The 18,363-nt window shown below is 41.6% G+C and overlaps 1 protein-coding gene across 1 annotated transcript in view; it reads right to left on the minus strand.

Moving 5' to 3' along the window:
• crim1 (cysteine rich transmembrane BMP regulator 1 (chordin-like)) overlaps positions 1-16,933 on the minus strand; it is a 178,266-nt gene extending 161,333 nt beyond the window's left edge. The window contains exons 1-2 of the mRNA XM_066697496.1: positions 15,916-16,933; positions 10,810-10,983 (exon numbers count right to left, since the gene is read on the minus strand). Coding sequence (XP_066553593.1) covers positions 10,810-10,983; positions 15,916-16,228 — 487 coding nt within the window. The 5' untranslated portion in view covers positions 16,229-16,933. The remainder of the gene's footprint in view (positions 1-10,809; positions 10,984-15,915) is intronic.
• Between the last annotated feature and the right edge of the window lie 1,430 nt (positions 16,934-18,363).

Here is an 18,363-nt window from a genome sequence, read left to right on the forward strand (position 1 = left end):
TATATATATATATATATATATATATATATATATACACTCACCTAAAGGATTATTAGGAACACCTGTTCAATTTCTCATTAATGCTATTATCTAACCAACCAATCACATGGCAGTTGCTTCAATGCATTTAGGGGTGTGGTCCTGGTCAAGACAATCTCCTGAACTCCAAACTGAATGTCTGAATTGGAAAGAAAGGTGATTTAAGCAATTTTGAGCGTGGCATGGTTGTTGGTGCCAGACGGGCCGGTCTGAGTATTTCACAATCTGCTCAGTTACTGGGATTTTCACGCATAACCATTTCTAGGGTTTACAAAGAATGGTGTGAAAAGGGAAAAACATCCAGTATGCGGCAGTCCTGTGGGGGAAAATGCCTTGTTGATGCTAGAGGTCAGAGGAGAATGGGCCGACTGATTCAAGCTGATAGAAGAGCAACTTTGACTGAAATAACCACTCGTTACAACCGAGGTATGCAGCAAAGCATTTGTGAAGCCACAACACGTACAACCTTGAGGCAGATGGGCTACAACAGCAGAAGACCCCACCGGGTACCACTCATCTCCACTACAAATAGGAAAAAGAGGCTACAATTTGCACAAGCTCACCAAAATTGGACAGTTGAAGACTGGAAAAATGTTGCCTGGTCTGATGAGTCTCGATTTCTGTTGAGACATTCAGATGGTAGAGTCAGAATTTGGCGTAAACAGAATGAGAACATGGATCCATCATGCCTTGTTACCACTGTGCAGGCTGGTGGTAGTGGTGTAATGGTGTGGGGGATGTTTTCTTGGCACACTTTAGGCCCCTTAGTGCCAATTGGGCATCGTTTAAATGCCACGGCCTACCTGAGCATTGTTTCTGACCATGTCCATCCCTTTATGACCACCATGTACCCATCCTCTGATGGCTACTTCCAGCAGGATAATGCACCATGTCACAAAGGTCGAATCATTTCAAATTGGTTTCTTGAACATGACAATGAGTTCACTGTACTAAACTGGCCCCCACAGTCACCAGATCTCAACCCAATAGAGCATCTTTGGGATGTGGTGGAACGGGAGCTTCGTGCCCTGGATGTGCATCCCACAAATCTCCATCAACTGCAAGATGCTATCCTATCAATATGGGCCAACATTTCTAAAGAATGCTTTCAGCACCTTGTTGAATCAATGCCACGTAGAATTAAGGCAGTTCTGAAGGAGAAAGGGGGTCAAACACAGTATTAGTATGGTGTTCCTAATAATCCTTTAGGTGAGTGTATATATATCAAACAATATTGCAAATATCTATTTCGTTCAACCCTGGGGAGCTTCCCAAGAGCCCAAGGAAGCTGTTGAGGTGAGCAGTTTCTTGGTCTTTGGGTAAGAGAAAATAATCTAAAACTCAAAAAAGAAACGCAGTATAAACGGAGGTGATAAATGCCCCAGTGTCACGATTAAAGGGCAAGCATCAGAGCTAAATGTCAGGTGTTTGAAAAGTAGGATAGAAAAAAAATTGCAAGAAACTAATTGGTTCTTTCTTGTCAGTATGGTTCAACCCACCCCCAGCCCCAGAATCCCCCCAAAGAAGGAGAGAGAGACCATTTTTCTGCCTCTTGCTTTTCTTTTCTCTCTCTCTCAAACATGAAACACAGGGTCTATGCGATCCTGCCAGACACCTCACAGAGCATGAGATGCCATGATGACTACATGACTCACACTAATTCTGTGGTAACCTTGAAAGCAAGACAGGAGATTGAGAACTGAGCTCGGGGCAGGATTTTTAAACCTCGTCCAAAGACCACAGTCAGGTTTGTGTCGAACGGGATCGTCCCATTAATCTCAACCCCCCGATGAAGTCCTACTTTCAGGAGTTTCCCAGTTAGAAAATAAATAAAAGTCTGAATTTCAAATCACAACATTAATTAAAAAAGAGAGTCTTTGACCGTCTGATGAAGATAATTCTACTGGGAGAACATTTTGACTCCAGTTGAAAGAACAGGACTCTCAGGCAGGAAAAAACTAAACTTTGAAGACACAGATTTTTAGCTCCTGCAGTCATCACGTGTGAGGAAAAGCTATTTAATCAGCTTCAGAACATCCCTCTCCACCATCCAGATACTCTCCCATTTTCTTTATTCATCGATTTAAAATTCATGTCGACTACAGAGCTGGCACAAGATGGAATACACCTAGCATCAGGCACTAACGATTTAATTTTATGTGACAAGGGGTAATGTAGAGACAAAGCTGCAGTCTATTGTGCGAGTTGAAAAGAGATGAAAAGGTTCGGGTTCGCTTTCCTTTTTTAGGTCTATTATATGTACCTTAATGGATGTTAAGTGGGCGTTAATTAAAATGTTTTCGCTGTCAGATTCTAATTATCATCAGTGCTTTCACAGTATTCTCAAGCGCAAATAATATGTAACTACTATACAGAGCAAAGCCTGAGGAGTCCTTGGCAGTGTAAGAACCACCATTACCAAAGCAAGTACATTTATGAATACAAGGTTCGTATTTGGATTACGTTATGGTTGCGTTTGAAATACTTCCAAATATATTAGCTTGATACAGGCAACTACAATACCAAGTGCTTTCATAAATTGCCATTGTCTGGAAGCTTCCCATTTGAAAGCACGGTTTCAAACTGAGAAGGCTCTCTGTCTTGTTGACTTTTGCTAGACGCCAAAAAGAAACTGCAGGAAATGCTGCAAATTAAAAAAAAACATTGCTTTCCAATAACAGGAAGGTAATGAGTGTGGGGTGCAACATAACTCTTTCACAACACAACATCTTTATTGAAATCTAAAGCCGACAAAACAGAGTAAGTTCACAGTTAAAAAAAAAAGTGTTTTCGGAAAGCTCATTTTAGGGCAATAATCCCTGCTTGCCCTGATTGGAGAGGAATGCGTTGCTTTGGTCCAATAGTGGATCAAGGTTACCCTCCATCTGTATTCTATTAATCACGAAAGCACGATTCATCAGAAATATGTCTGGTTCCAAGCTAACTTTTCCAGTTATCGCCATCTATGTGAAATGCAAACTAAACACTGCCACAGGGGGTCACGTTCAGGTCATCTATTGTAACTGCTGATTAAATATTGGGCCTCAAAGGTTACCAAAGTTATTTTATTAATTGCCTTTGTTATGATGACAAAGGACAGCCCGTCAACCATGACAGTCTGTTCGTTACTCAGCTTTGCTCAACGAAGGTCATTTAGCACATATACCTACACAGATCATCTGCTCCCCGTCTCGCTGAGAACAGATTCTATACCCAACTGATGTTTCTTTTCATTCTCTCTCATTAATGGAAACACAAAAGGAAAATGGAATGCCAATCGTGTTGTAAATTAATTTAAAACAAAATACGGATTGCAAAAGTGATGGAAATAAAAGTACCAAGCGGCTTCGGGTTTAGTCGGGGTGCGTTTCGCTCAGTGATGCGACGGAGAGCAGAACAGGACTGCGAAATATGATGAATGGGCCGACGATATGCATGCCTGCTTCAGACGTGTTCAAGTTCCTACGTCTGCATTAGCTTATCTTCAGAGAAAGGGAGTAGAGAGTCCATTCTGGCCATAGCAGAAGGTTGAATGCTTGATTTCACATAGTTGATAATCTTTACTTGGGATTGAATGACAGCCATGCCTCATGCAGTGCCTGGTACTGTACCGTTACACAAAGGAAAGCAGGCGAGTGCAATAATCCCTGTTCCCTTTAGTATGGCTGTAAACTACCAACAGACCTGCTTGGCTTCTTGCATTAATTATACCATTGGTTCGTGCCTCTGTCATTACCCAAAATGTTAAGCTTCTCTGACACGAATTAGATGAGCTCTGGGTGTCATAAGCCAATTAATGGCATCTTTGTAATCTGGTATGTTGCAATACAATAAAAGCACATATTTACTGTCCTCATGAGGTTTACCAGGACCATTCCTCCCACGTGCCTCAGCTGACATGTTAATAGACACGCAACATGAATTACGAGAGGCGTAGAGGGTTGTCTTTTGTTTACTGGAACTCATGCCTTTTCTTGGCAACAAATTCAGATCCTTTTTCATAGTGTGCAATGACAAGTACGAGTCAGAAGGCTGTTCACAAGGACTGAGGTTGATAAGGAAACTGAAAAGGAAGTACACTCTTTTGAGTGTAAGCAACACTTGGCCATATGTAGGCTTACAATCCAGACCAAGCATGTACCGTGAGTAGAAACAACCATTTGAGGCCTTGAGCTTCTTGGCATGTTTCTATTGGATGTGACATCCCAGCAAACCTCTCTTCATTTGCAAAATCAAACTTAATAAGTTAGAGGTCTGTTTGCAAATTGAAAATGTTCATAAGTTGGAAATACCATATATTCTTTATTCCTTAGATGTGGATGGCACTGGATCTTCTTGCTGCTTAGCAAAGCTTTCATTTTTTGAGTCCTGTGCCTCAAAACAAGCCACTGCTTTTTCCACCAAACGGAAGATTTCTGCCAGTTGATTGGTGGTAAATTGCTTCTGTTCCTGTCTACAGTCAGTGACAGTCTAACTACATGACGATAGCACTCACTTATTGGTACCCACACTTATCGGCTTGATGTCTGGGTTTTCTCAGAATGAAAAAAAAACAACCCATTAGCACTTTGTTCGTATCTTCGAAAGTTAGCCAAATCGAAAGTTCCTAAGTCGGGAACCTACTGTATATGCATTTACCTTAAAAGATACCTTTCAAATTTCCACCCTGAAAATGATGACGAAGGTGTAAAAGGCAAGAAGGAAATGAAAAAAAGAAAAGTCAAACTGCAGAACATAGATCAGATATTAAAAGGAGTCCGAATGAATCTACCAGGCACTTAACCAAAGCCACACATGACAAAACAAATCCATAGAGCTAATTATTCGCATTAAAAGAGGCACAAGAATAGCAAAAAACAGTGACTTCAGCTTATTAGCAGGCCTAGTCGCCCACACTGCATAACTGACGACAACAACGCTGAACAAAGCTTCAGAAAGTGCCTTCACAGTCCAAAACTAAAAAGAAATCCAGAATGCAGAGGTGTTGGCTTCATCTTTTTTTCTCTCTTTTTTTCTTGCTTTTAGCTTTTCATGAGCCTCCCTCTGAAACAACAAACTATTGAGCAGTGCTGGGCCTGGAGCAGAGAGCAGAAACATGTTGATTTTGGCAGGGCTCCGGTCCTATGTGCACACTGGGGCCTGCGAACAGCACGACTAACTCCCCAGCGCAAATATCCACTTCTGTAATCCTGCCAGGGAGTATAAAGACACAAACGCAAGAGGAGGAATGTGAAGCATTTCCTTTAATGTCCTCTGGCTAAGGGAGGTCAGAAGGTTGGAGTGGGGGGGGACGGAAAATAATGCTACTCCTGCCGAAAAATCTCTCTCTCAACCCCCCCGATTCCCTTCTCTCTCAGGAGCAAACAAGCTTTGACCCACACACATACTTCTGTAAAAGTTTATAAGAGTAAACCCCCCTTCTCAAAGACTTCGCTGTTCTAAGTCTCTTCTTCTTGTAGCTCCTGGCAGATGTATTTATTTTAATTCAGTGTGTGAGTTATTCTGATCATAATATAAAATACATTAAGGTCAATGCTTAAAAACAAAAGTGGATGGGATGGGATTTGGGGGGTAATGGAAAAATCAATTAATCATAACTTTGGCACTTGTTATCGTAACATTCCTTCAAGAATTAGGCAATCCATGTCATGTAAAAAAAACAAATGTATACCTCATGTATCTTCTCCATAATCATAAATATAATATTAAAGGGTCTGGGAACATGACAGATCTTGTGTTCACAGCAATGCAAGTCCACCTGTTTAAATCTACTTACGTCTCTCACAATACCAGGCCTTAAAGAGTGAATCTGGCCAGGAAACACATACATACATACTGCTGTAATATTACTAGTTATGAATTTCCCCAAGAGTGGTGAGTCCTAGAGGGTGTACAAATTGCCAGGCATACAGGATTTGGTTTAGTAAATAAGTGTGAAACAATAATGAGAACACAACAGAACTTAACATTCTCTCTCCATTTCCACACGTTAGATCTAAGCCTAATTAGAAACAAGCAAACCCCCCGAGTTACTGTAAATCAAATGAAAAGCATTAAAAAATTTACTTTATGTAAAATATCAGGGATAATTATACCTCTCGGCTTCAAATTAAGCCACACTAGAGAGCGTAAACCTGCCACTCATGGCAAAACCACTAATGAGGTCCGGCTCAACGTGTTGTATGACAGAGGATATCAGGAGCATGTAACTAACGCTGCCGCTGCTCGATCACCCATGAGGGCAATCCTCTGTTATTGCTAGTGTTATATCGTGCATACGCTTTCAAAAGTCCTGAGGGAGCAACATCATAACAATCCGTGCTTTGTTGAATTCTATAACAGCAAACCGTCGTCCCATTTCTACAGTTTACGATTCCTGAAAAAACCCAGGACAGACACTTGTATCTTCTCCCTGGCAGTCCCTCGGCAGACGTTGAGTAAACAGTCAGTGGTTTCACTTTAATCACTTCCACACGGGGGCCATCTCTAATACCGCTGCTACGTGTAGGGAACAGACCTCAACGCAGACCCCCTCTATCTAGAACAACTTCCAGGTCAAAGAGTTACATTCGTCAGTGGAGTAAAAATAGCAGCAAACTCTTAACCTCCATGTGTAAACATTTTAGAGACAGTTTTTCCCAGAAGATATATTTACATACTCTGCTTGTCACCGAATAATTAAGCAGTATATAATGTTAAAAGGATGTAAGTTTTATCTGAAGCACAGAAGACCTGATTAGTATTGTCCCAGAACACATCAGTTGCTTTATATTCATCTTCTCAAAATGTACAAAGCCTTTGCCTTATCATCGAGTACTTAAACCCAAGTGAACATATACTTGATATTAGCGGTTTAGGACTACAGTTTTGACCCATCGACTCTGGACCCAGAGGTCTTCACAAACAAGAATAGGAGGGTTTCAGATGACAGCAACACAGAGCCAGATCAGTCCAGGCTTCTCTGATTGGAATGAGACTGTAAGTGCTTCTGGAATGAGTCTCAGGTTTAATGCGACGGGACCTGCAGCTTTTCACAAGCCCTCATTGATTGCGAGCCTACAGGTTGCAAAGCATTTCCTTTGCCTGGATCAAATATTCCAAAAGACTTATTTACCCATATCTCTCTTTGTCATTTATGTTGGATCGAACGAGTCTGATCCATGGATGAAAGCTAATATTGCAAAATCCATAGTCTGTGTGCAGGAGCTGTGCAGCGGCGCCATGTGAGCAAGTAATAAACTGCCTAGTATCTTATACTGGTGTGGCAGAAAAAACAAAAGGAGAGGGAAAAAAAGAAAAGGGGAAAAGAAGATCAATTTGGGACAATTGCTGAGAATGAAAACAGCATGAAAACAGCAAATGGCTCCAGGCTCCCAAAGTGCCATAATTTGAGAATCTATACCATATGTAAACAAGTATTCAATCACTTAACGGATACTGATAAATTTTCCCAAAAGCTTTGGTAATCAAAAGCAGCTTAGATGCACTTTCACATGCCTGATTTTATTTTATTAATGTCTAACCACTTACATGACTTCTTATTCAATAAATATGCTTACAATGGAGTCCGGGAACATACCACATTCCCAGTTTTCCAGTTCCTTTCCTGTTTTGAATAACCGTGCTCAGATAATGCCTGAGAAGAAAATGTCATTTACACGCTGATCACTGTCATTGTGCCTAATTAGAGTATGCTTATTATTACCACAAGAAACAAAATGAAACCCCTGCCAATGTACCAAAACAGCTACACAGCTATTTCGAGATGGTTTTAATCTTTTCAGTTTTTTGTTAAATCTCTTGCCATGGTAATTTGTATTTTTCAGTTCATTAAATTATGTTTACTGCTGTTGATTACTTCATGTTTGTACTCTGCAAGCTTTCATCATAACCATTTTATCTACTGTTAAAAATACCCCAGTAATAGTGCCTCTGAGTTACGTCAGCTGCTTCAGTCTCTGAAGAAAATCTGTGATCTTTGTGAACTGGGAAATTCAGGAATGGCTAAATAAAAGGTCTGTTCCAAGGTAAACCACTCTCATCTGGTCGCCTTGTTTGAGGGGATCCCTTACATCTTACGTAATGGATCCCTTCAAATAAGGTGACCAGGTATTTTACGGTTTCTCTCAGAAAAGAAAGCTTTGGGGAAATAGCTGGCACCAAATATACTGATACAGAAACGTTGCTGCTTGTTATTTAAGGCATTAAATGATGTAGAAGGAACCAAGTTTTAGGAGGACAGTTGTTTTTCCCATGTCAGAGCAGGTGGGAGGGGGGGTTGGGGAATTGATTACGGTGCTGGTGTCAGACCGGGTTGGGTTTGCTGACAGTGTTTTGCATAGTTACTTCTTCAGTCTTCGATTCTTTTGAGGTAAAATTTTTAGGCAGGCTGTGAGAAAATATAGGGCGGCTAAAGCCCCACTAATAAGGGTCTTGTGCTGCCAATGGAATGAACATACTTTCAAATCTCCCTTCATTCTCTGAAAAAAAGCAGTTCATTAAGAATCTTCAAAGCAAACATGGAAAAATATCCAAGGAATAGTCCTTCATCTTAAATATAACGTCATATTGGAGGGTTAAAAAGGAAACTAGAAAGTTTGGATTACTGCTCCTATATCTCAATAGGTTTCTTGTTATCAAATATGTCCCATTTTTCTTTTCTTTTTTAAGTATACAAAGTAAGAAAAACAACATACAATTGACAAAGTTGAAGAGAGCATTGTTTTAAAGCACTAACAACCTAGACAAGCCCCCAAATAAACAAGGCAACATAACTTGCTTGATTTGGAAAGATCCATCCATCTGAATCAGATATTTTATGTTCAAAGAAGCTTTAGCTGTGGTATGTATCTGCTGGGATCTAATAAATAAACCCACAAACACGTATGAATATAAATCACTGTCATGTGCCTGTAAATTCAGATTGCTCTGTGATAAAAAGTAATACATATAAATAAAGCAAAAAAGAGACTATTTATATAGAGCCACTACAAAATATACCAATATTAGTAGAAATATTTTTTTAAACGCCTAAAAGGCAGCATTGAGTCTAGGCAATCACACAAACTAACTTATTTTGCCAGAACTTTCCTTTTAAAAACATACACTGGTATTAGATTTCAGTCATTCAACAAAGTTCTCAATGTTACTTGTGGGTTTCCCTCTCTATTCTTTTGTGTTCAGGAAACGGGGAATTTGCACCAATTCCTGGGAGAGTCGAAGGGGCTTCTGCTGGCTTCACACACCAGAACAGGAAATTGGCACCTGGGTCCACTTTTAGAGCCAGTTAAGCGATAGGAGGCAAACTCCTAACAAGCCTACAAGCATCGCCTGCATCCGCCACACAGTCCACATATCAGCGCTCACTCTCCCGACACTCACCACGGCAAGTATGCCAGGCAAACACTTTTAGCCAGCAGCAATAAAATCAGACGCCACCCAACAAGCCTCCCGGCTCCCCCTTCCAGCCCCATCTCCCCCTCACCCTACCCCTACATTCCTGAAAAATCTGCCCCCTCCCTGAACGAATCCTGGGCTCCAGCCTGCCCGAGCCCTCATCTCAGCTTTTCCCAGCTCTCCGTATATCCAACAGCCCAAAACAACACAGCTGCGATACACAAACTTTGATTACACCTGCGATAAAACACCTTGATGCAAACCCAAATAACATCATTGTTTACAGACTGTCTGAGGTCCATACCAGCCAGCAGACGGCTGACGTCTCCCTCAGTGAATTGTATTAAATGTATATGTTCCCTATGAAACAAACAGGACAAAGAACTCTTTACAATTTTCATGAGTTGAACACAAAAAAGCACGATTTTCAAAATGGATAACACACAAAGTCAGTTGTGAGGTCATTGGTAAACTACATTCAGGTCAACTGATACACAGGGTTTATAGAAAATGTACCTCATTACACTTTCTGAATCAAAGTGATTCAGTTAAAAATACATGGTTTTTTTGGGGTTTTTTGCCCTCTGCCTCGCTGTTGGCAAAAAAATAAAACTCGTTGAGAATAAAGCTTTACTTTTACCACTTACAGTGGCGTCCTCAGAGGTCAAAAGCTCCTGCAGTCGTCACAGTGCAAATTTATAAATATGGTCCCAGCTCTAGCAGGGCAACACAAATGTTCATGGAATCCTATCCTACTGCCAAGCGCTCAGCCATTAAGGGGGTAGTCAACAGAATGCCAGAATCAAGATTGTTACTTCCACGACAGACAAAACAAGACAAATCCAGCCCAAATTTAGCTCTCCTTATAAGACACATATGTACACAGAATGAGAAAGAACAATAAGCAGAAAGAGCATCAAAATCAGATTATAAAAGACAACAACTGAAGTCAACACAAGGGCTGTACTCAAACGGTTACAAACACGTTCTTCCTGTCTTAGTTGCAGTTGCAGGGCCAACAAGCAATCCCCGGTTGATATGTGCATTTCCAACAAACATATTTGCGGATCAGAAATTAATCTATTCATCTGTGTTTATTCCCAGTATGTATTATCATATCTGAGATGATTCGCCGACTCAAAGAACATCTCGTCAACTTCAGACGTCCTTTATCTGAATCCCCCACGTCGACGTGACAATTTCATATTCGGTTTCCGATCTCCCGATTTATCTTTCGGGACCTTGACGCGATGCCATTTTACATTCTCGACGGATTGAGCGAACAGCGAAAAATCCAAGTTCTCTCTCTTTTTAGAGGTTTCCAGATTGCCTACGATTTGCCTGCGAGACGCGACAGTAGAGCGGAGGGCTTACCTTCGATTCTCTTCAGCGCTGATTGACACATCTCCTGGCTGGGAAACTCGAACGGATTATTGCAGGTCCGAATGCTGTCGCACTCACATTTCCCATTGATTATGTTGCAGCCCGTTATCAGATTCTCATTGCAAGGTTCAAATCCAAGTAGCTGGTCATCACCCCAGTTTTCATCTGTTGAGAGAAAAACAGTAGCGCCATGAATCAGTTTGATTGTGGCTTTGTGACCCACAAAACAAAGTAACTTGCATTTCAGAACTTGTCTTCAACACCATGCCTTGGAAAGTTGTTTACAGATGTTAAGTACATGACCGGACTCTTTAACTAGTTGCCAATATAACTGAAGGATTGTATCTCAATTATGCATGGTACTGTACGTAGCTCAATTTAACGTATTTTCCAACGTTTGCTGGCACAAGTCTGCAGTGATGGACAGTTAACAAACTTTGCACTTGTGAAGACTGACCTCAGTAAGACTGAAAGAAAATGTATGGTTTCTCAGCTGCTTTAAACTTTCAATCTGCTGCTCTTCAAGGGACATGGTTTATAGCCCCCAAGATAAGATTTCTGTCTACTAATTATAGAAAAGCATTTTCTTCTTCAAGAAAAACACGTTGCGAGTGGTGGCCAGTAGAAAGAGTCAGGAAAGAGTCTCCACAGACTGATTCACAATCTGTCCCAGAACCTGCTTTCTCTACAGACCAAGCCTGCCCACTTATGCTTTAAACAACACTGTAATAAATCACAGCACCTGCTAATATGCAAGGGCCTCAGGAAGTTTCTAAAAAATACATCAATAAATAAATGGGTTGACCATTGCTGCCCAAATATATATTTATTTTGTATTGGCATTTAAAGCGTTTATTTTGAATCTCCTTTAACGGGCAATTGTTTGTTCATTTTTTTTATGTTGAATATTGTTGCACATCAGCGGTTGCTCTCAATCCTTAGTACATAAAACATCTGCCAAACTAATTATTTTAGCTACACAAATTATGGGAGTAAACAAACATTTATCACCAAAACTAGCTCAGTATAACCCTGATAACCTTATAAACCACATCTCGGGGATAAGTGTAGTGCAGCCTGCCAGGTCCTCCTCCTGTACTATTTGGTGCACCTTTCCTGTATAGCTGTATAGGAGGAAAAAATGTAAAGGAAAAAAAAGAAATGAATGGAAAAACTATGAAGTGTGGTGAACACTGACTATCTCTACATGTTGTTTATACAGTTGTTCTTTTTGGAACATTCCTAGGTATTCATTCCAGTTTTGAAAAAAGAAATGCTATCCTCTGGAAATCTCAGGAATGTGAAATCTCAGAGATCAAGGAACACGAGGAAATGACTCCTGTCTGGATACCGAGGAAGGGGTCACATGCTGTAGCTGGCAATAAAGCGCCATACGAGCTGTTCACAGAGCAGGCCGTTTTATAACAACGCTATGAGGCTTATAAGTAGCCCTTTCCTCTCTATGGCTATTCCTATTGCTTTCAAGTGTGTATGGGTACCCCCCACCCCCGCACAGTAACACTACAATCACTTATGCCGTCAAAGAACAAACATTGAAACATTTGGAAGAAGGTTTTTTAATATATATTATAATTATTTTTCACAGCTACTTAAGCATGTACGGCTGCATAAATCCCAGTTTACTGGCGGGTCATATATATCAATTGCATGTAAAAAACTATTCAGTGATATGGAGGGCAGTAAAGACTAACACTGGGACCGAAAATGGGCTCTTAAAATTACATTGTTACTGCAGGCTGTCCTAGTATAGCTTATCTTTACTATTAATCACACCTTCAGTAATAATCATCCATAAAAAGTTATCTATCGCTATATAACCGATATAGGTAACAACTCAATGCTGTAGTGGCATACACAAGCAAAGGGAATGATCCTTCTTATCCTTCCTTTCCCTCCCTCTCTCTCTCTCTCTGGTGGTAAATTCTAGTAAACAAAGAAATGATTCATAGACGTTCAATATTGTGTATGGTTGTTACCTAAATTGGTATTGGCTACACAGAGTGTATGACTGAATTATTCTTTATTCACACAGTTTATTGAATTAGCTGAACAGTCATCATAAACCAGAGAGTGAGATTTGTACCCCTGTCAGCAGTTTCTCCGAAATATATCAAACCGTTTCAAATCAGGAAAGGTCTCTCCTATTTAGTCTAGCTACTGATTATTAAAAAGAAGAAATATTTTCGTTATTCTAACATTTTGAAGTGTGGAAAACATGATGCAGTCTTTGAATATTGTGATCAAATATTAAATGTCTCTTTAAATTAAAATCAAAGTATCTTTTCTCCCAATGAAAATATAAACCTTCGTCCAGTTCCCCCATCGACAGAGATCCATCCAGCTGGGAGGCTTTATATTGACTGACGGTGATAAAGGAAAATGCCGCATGTCCTCTCCCATCAAATAAAATCAGTTGTTATATTTCATTATTTATTGTGCTGCCAGGTACTTCAATCCTCTGGTGAAGACGCCGTGTCTATCAAAATAGCATTCGGTGTATCGATCTGGGAGCCACATTCATGTGAAAACAAAACATAATAAACTTAATTGGGTGGATGAGCAATTTAAATGTTAACAATAATATAAAATAACGAACTAAACAAATACTGTACTTGTTTCTGCCGATGGGCTCGCTTAACTTGATGTTAGAGGTGGTTATAAGATGCAAAGGAACATTATATCATCAAGGGAATTCTTAGCCAACTTAGCAAACCAACTAAACGATTAAAACAAAGCCACCAATTCTGTCTGTGTGCGATCTACCCGTTATGTCTACACACTGGAAAACTCTTTGGAAACTATTCTAGAAAGTTGTTTAATGAAGCTGTCAGGACTTGTTTGCAGGAGTCTGTGTAAACTGGGAAGTGAGGAAATGAATTTACATTCTTCTAGGCAGGGGGGGGGGGGGGTTGTGAATCTTGCGTGTGATGAAAAACAGGAGAGCAAACGGGGAAATCATGATGGGAAGCCCCAGATGTCATTTTTGCAGTCTACTAATGCCTATTTTTCTAATGCAGTCTTTAGGATGCATTACATAGCAAGTCATAGTTCATGCAGTCCAAGTCAAATTCTGAACTTGAACCTGCACATTCGATTACCTCCATCACAAGGTGCTGTGTGTGTGGAATGGGTGGGTGTGAGTGTGTGTGAGAGAGAAGGAGAGAGAGAGAGATAATACAGAAAGAATGTGAATAAATAACGCTTAATTGTATTACAGTAAACAGTTCGAAAAACTCCATAACACAATGCACATGTAGTAAGCAGCTTGTCTTGATTATATTGCATAACGCTGAAGTTAGCTTGGCTTTGGAGATCTTAAGGATAACGGCACCATCTGCCAGTGCTTAAAAAGTTGTTGCCATCCAGTTAGAAGAATCTCGTGTCACTGCTTCCTGGAATCAAGTCCCTTATTTTCTTTTTTTGAATGAACATATTTTGGGAAGTTCGTGTCCAAGGAACACACCTGCAGATAAATATTGGTTTCAACACAGAGGCTGTAATTTTCAGGGCTGTTTCTATGCTTAGATTCTACATTTAGATGTCGATCTCTCTCTCTCTCTCTCTCATTTATTTAGGGGGAATTTGGAAGAAATGTAGTAAACTCCATCTGAGCAGAGGGGAATTGGGATCTGAAGCACGGCTGCTGTTAATCAGTAGCACTATCTGATTTTCCTCAGGTAACCTAAAACAGTTAGAGGTGGGGGAGTTATGGTGGTGGGGTGGGAGTGTGTCAGTTCTCTGTGCTTTATAACCATCTTTGATCTGGTGTATGTTCAGTTTATATATTTGTCTCAATAGTGCCGTCTACTGGCACCCCAAAAACACTTTCAAGATCCTTTGTCTGTTTCACCTGAGCGGCTTTCCAAATAAACCAATTAACCCCCTTTTTTTCTGTAAGCAACACAAAACGTTCATTAAATCTGGTTGGTATGTCATTGCAAAGCCACACTTTTCAATTTCTACAAAGAAACTGAAATCCAGGCATAATCCTACATGACAATTGAACTGCATAACAGGTTCAGAGGAGTCTGACAGAAGCAATTGTTCTGTTATAGGAAAAAGACATCCCTTGCTGTTGAAGGGACCATTCCGTGCTTTTACGCAGTTCAGGCAGTAATGACCTTCGGAAAATAATTCAGCTCTCCAACTTGATTTCTTACTTTTATGCCTAATAGAGCCTTGAATAGAAATGGAAACATTAGGATCCTGAATGCTAAGGGTAACCGGGGCAAAGCTGGCAGTAAAACATGCGCACATTTTTGCAGACGATATGCACATAAATAAATACATACAATAAAAGACGTTGAAATGTCTCTATCGGAGTATCTATACATTCCTGATGTACACGATTAGGCTGGCCACTCTTTCAGCCCCATGCTTGGTTAAATGAAACCCATCCCAAAAGCCTTCTTTTTAAAGCATGGAGCAAAGCATACGATCCCCAGTATCTGTGCCCCAAGTCTTTGGAGGACGAGGTCGCAGCACAGCATAGCGGGGATTGCACTGAAAAAACCAGCCATCCCTGGAAAGACTGGACCCAGGCCACCACGGCCAAAAACAGCCCGGATCCCGTCAGCAATACCCCAAAGAAATGGAAAACCGACATGCTGCAAACACATTAACCAGCTCGCTCGTCTCCCTGCCATCTGAGCTAACAGCAGGAAATTACGCCGATGTTAATGTAATGCTCGTCTTTCCTTCATAATAACAGAACTAATCAGAACACATGAAATCTATCCCCTGCAGCCTGACAAATGTAACACTAGTCTGTAGTTTTTCAGAAGGCATTCAGGTATTTTATGAATGCATGCATCTGAACTTCACAAGTCTGTCCCACGTTTGGAGCTAACCCAGCCATGGTGCGGGGTCCCCATCCACTTTGGGGGGGGGGGGTCTGTGATCACCGTTACTTCAGCACACTCATGTTGGTGCTGTGCGTTCAAAAAAAAGACATAAAGTGCATGTCACATATATAGGCTACCCTCACCTAAAAGCCAGGCACCGGCACGGAGACAAAGACGCACCAGCTAAAGTTGAAATGCACTGTTTTCTGCACGGGTGACACAGACGCCGTACCTTCACACAGCCCGACCTCGTACTGGGTGATGGAGCCGCCGTCCAACGGGGGTCGTATGACGCACCGCAGCCCCCGGTCGCAGGTCCCGTACAGTCCGTAAACTCCCCCGCAGCTCTCGTTCCTCTGCCGGGCGCACACCGAGCAGCAGCCGCAGATGCCGGGCACCACGGCGCCGGGGCAGTGGCGGGGCTCCTCGCACTTGGACTCGTCGCAGGGCAGGCACAGTAGAGCCCGGCTGCTTTTGGCGACCAGGAGCAGGAGCTGGGAGAGCAGCATACATTTTGCAACCAGGTACATCCTTGAAGAGGCCATTTGTAATTATGTATCCGCCAGCAAAAAACAAAAACAAAAAACAAGCCCCTCCGCAACAGTAACAACAGCAATGCCAGCCACACACACACACTCACTCACTCACTCACTCACACACACACAAGTGTAGCACTAGAGATGGCAACACACACACACACACACACACACACACACACACTCACACACAAGTACACGGTTCCAGTAGGATGCTGGTTAGGTCTGCGCTTTCATTGCCCCGCTGGGTGAAACTTTTTTTTTTCAAAAATGGAAAGAATGTAATGTGTCAACTCAAACACGGCTTCTTTCCCAAGAATAGGAGCAAGCCGACCAAATGGAAAGCAATCCAAAAAAAACAACAACAAAAAAAGGACAAAAATTATCCCACACTCGAAGGACACTGCATGGTTTATGCGGCACAGGACAAAGTTTGTTCCTGCTTCTCCCCACCACGACAAACTTTCTCTTCTGCAGTCATGTATCCGCCTGTGCGTTGGGTTTCTGTTGGGCTTTTCTGCTTTCCCTGTCTTTATGGTGTGGGCAGGCAAGGCGAGATGTTTCTGCTCAGCCCCACCGGCAATGCCCGGTCTTTGTCCTGCTGTGGCTGTGGTGCCGGCTGGAGTGGACTAAGCCTGGTCAGATACGAGCCGTCCTGCCGTCGCGCATTTGCTGTGCCTGCGTCTCATGTTGCTGGCTCTCCTCCTCCACCGGCCTCCCCCCGCCGCGCAGTCCCCCAGCAGCGTGACCTCATAACGCAGCCACTCCCCTCCTCCCCGGCTCGGCTCGGCTCCATTGGGCAGCTCTCTCCCGATATGGAGCCGAGGAAAGGTGGGCGCCGGAGCCGGTATAAAAGCGCACCGGCCTGCCCTGGAAGCCGCAGTCGTTGGCAGCTGTGGAAGTGCGCAGCGGGGCTGTCCACGGCCGGCGTCCCGGTGCAAAAAGCTGATTCTCCTGCAGACCCGTTGTTGTTGCGCAGCACGCCGGGGTACAGAAAGGCAGCTGACTGGTTCATTTCATTTCAAGGGTAGTTGCAGAAGAGTTGGTTTGGTGTCTTAAAGCTTTACAATGCCGCGTCCTCACGTCTGCAAAATGAACTAGAATATATTGTGAGATTAAATGTGTTCCTGTGCATAATCACAACAAGTCTGTACACTGTGGCATTATAAAGGTGTTTTGGAACATGGTGATATTATAAAATCATTAAATATAATCCCTGCAGTAAGGGATAAACTTTTTTAAATATATATATATATATATATATATATATATATATATATATATATATATATATATATAGATAGATAGATAGATATAGTTATCCTTTAAGGTGTTTTCAAAGTTGGGTGTTATATTAAACACAGTAAGGGGTAAAAAGTAGCATCCCACAATCTTCTGAAGCTTATACAGTGAAACACAAAAGCAAGGGCATATTTTCCTTATCTTTTTCCCTGTGCATTAGCTCTATGAATTGTTTAGTGTTCAAAACATGCTGGTACAGATGGTCTAAAAAGGCAAAGGAGAGCCAAACCGAAACAAAAACTGAGAATTGCACAAAGTCAGGGATTTTGTAGGCATATAGTCAGGTGTATGATTAAAAAATTACACCAAATGGGTGCTAATGATCACACCTGCCGAGTTCCTTCAAAAACAGCATTTTTTCACACCTGCCCAGAACTTTTGCACAGTACTTTATGAAATTGAATCCAAGGGGCTCTTGGAGTCTAGCATCTGCCTTGTAACTTGGGGCCAAGTTTTCAAAATCTGGGTAACAGTGAGCTGGATTTAGAAGCCTGTATTGTCTGCTCAAGTGTACTTTTATCTGGATCGTTCTGGTCTGTTTTTTCAAATAAAATGCCATCACTGGCTTACATGCAGCAGGAGAATTTCTGAAAAAGATGAAAATAATCTAATTTAAAGTTAAATGGGTCAGAAAATCTAAATCCAGTTTTCAAAATAAACATAATCCAAATACTGGAACTGACCAACCCTGCTTAAAAGCATCCCTGTCCTCTCCCTTCAAGGTTGCGCTATCCTTAGCCAACATCAGATTCCATTTGACTGCATTTTTGCAAAGCTCCCTGGCTTCCAAATCAAACACAACTGAGAAGGTAGACATGAAAGGGCAGAGTAATAAACCTTAC

This window comes from Amia ocellicauda, chromosome 1 (genome assembly GCF_036373705.1).
Source record: "Amia ocellicauda isolate fAmiCal2 chromosome 1, fAmiCal2.hap1, whole genome shotgun sequence".
Lineage (NCBI taxonomy): Eukaryota > Metazoa > Chordata > Actinopteri > Amiiformes > Amiidae > Amia > Amia ocellicauda.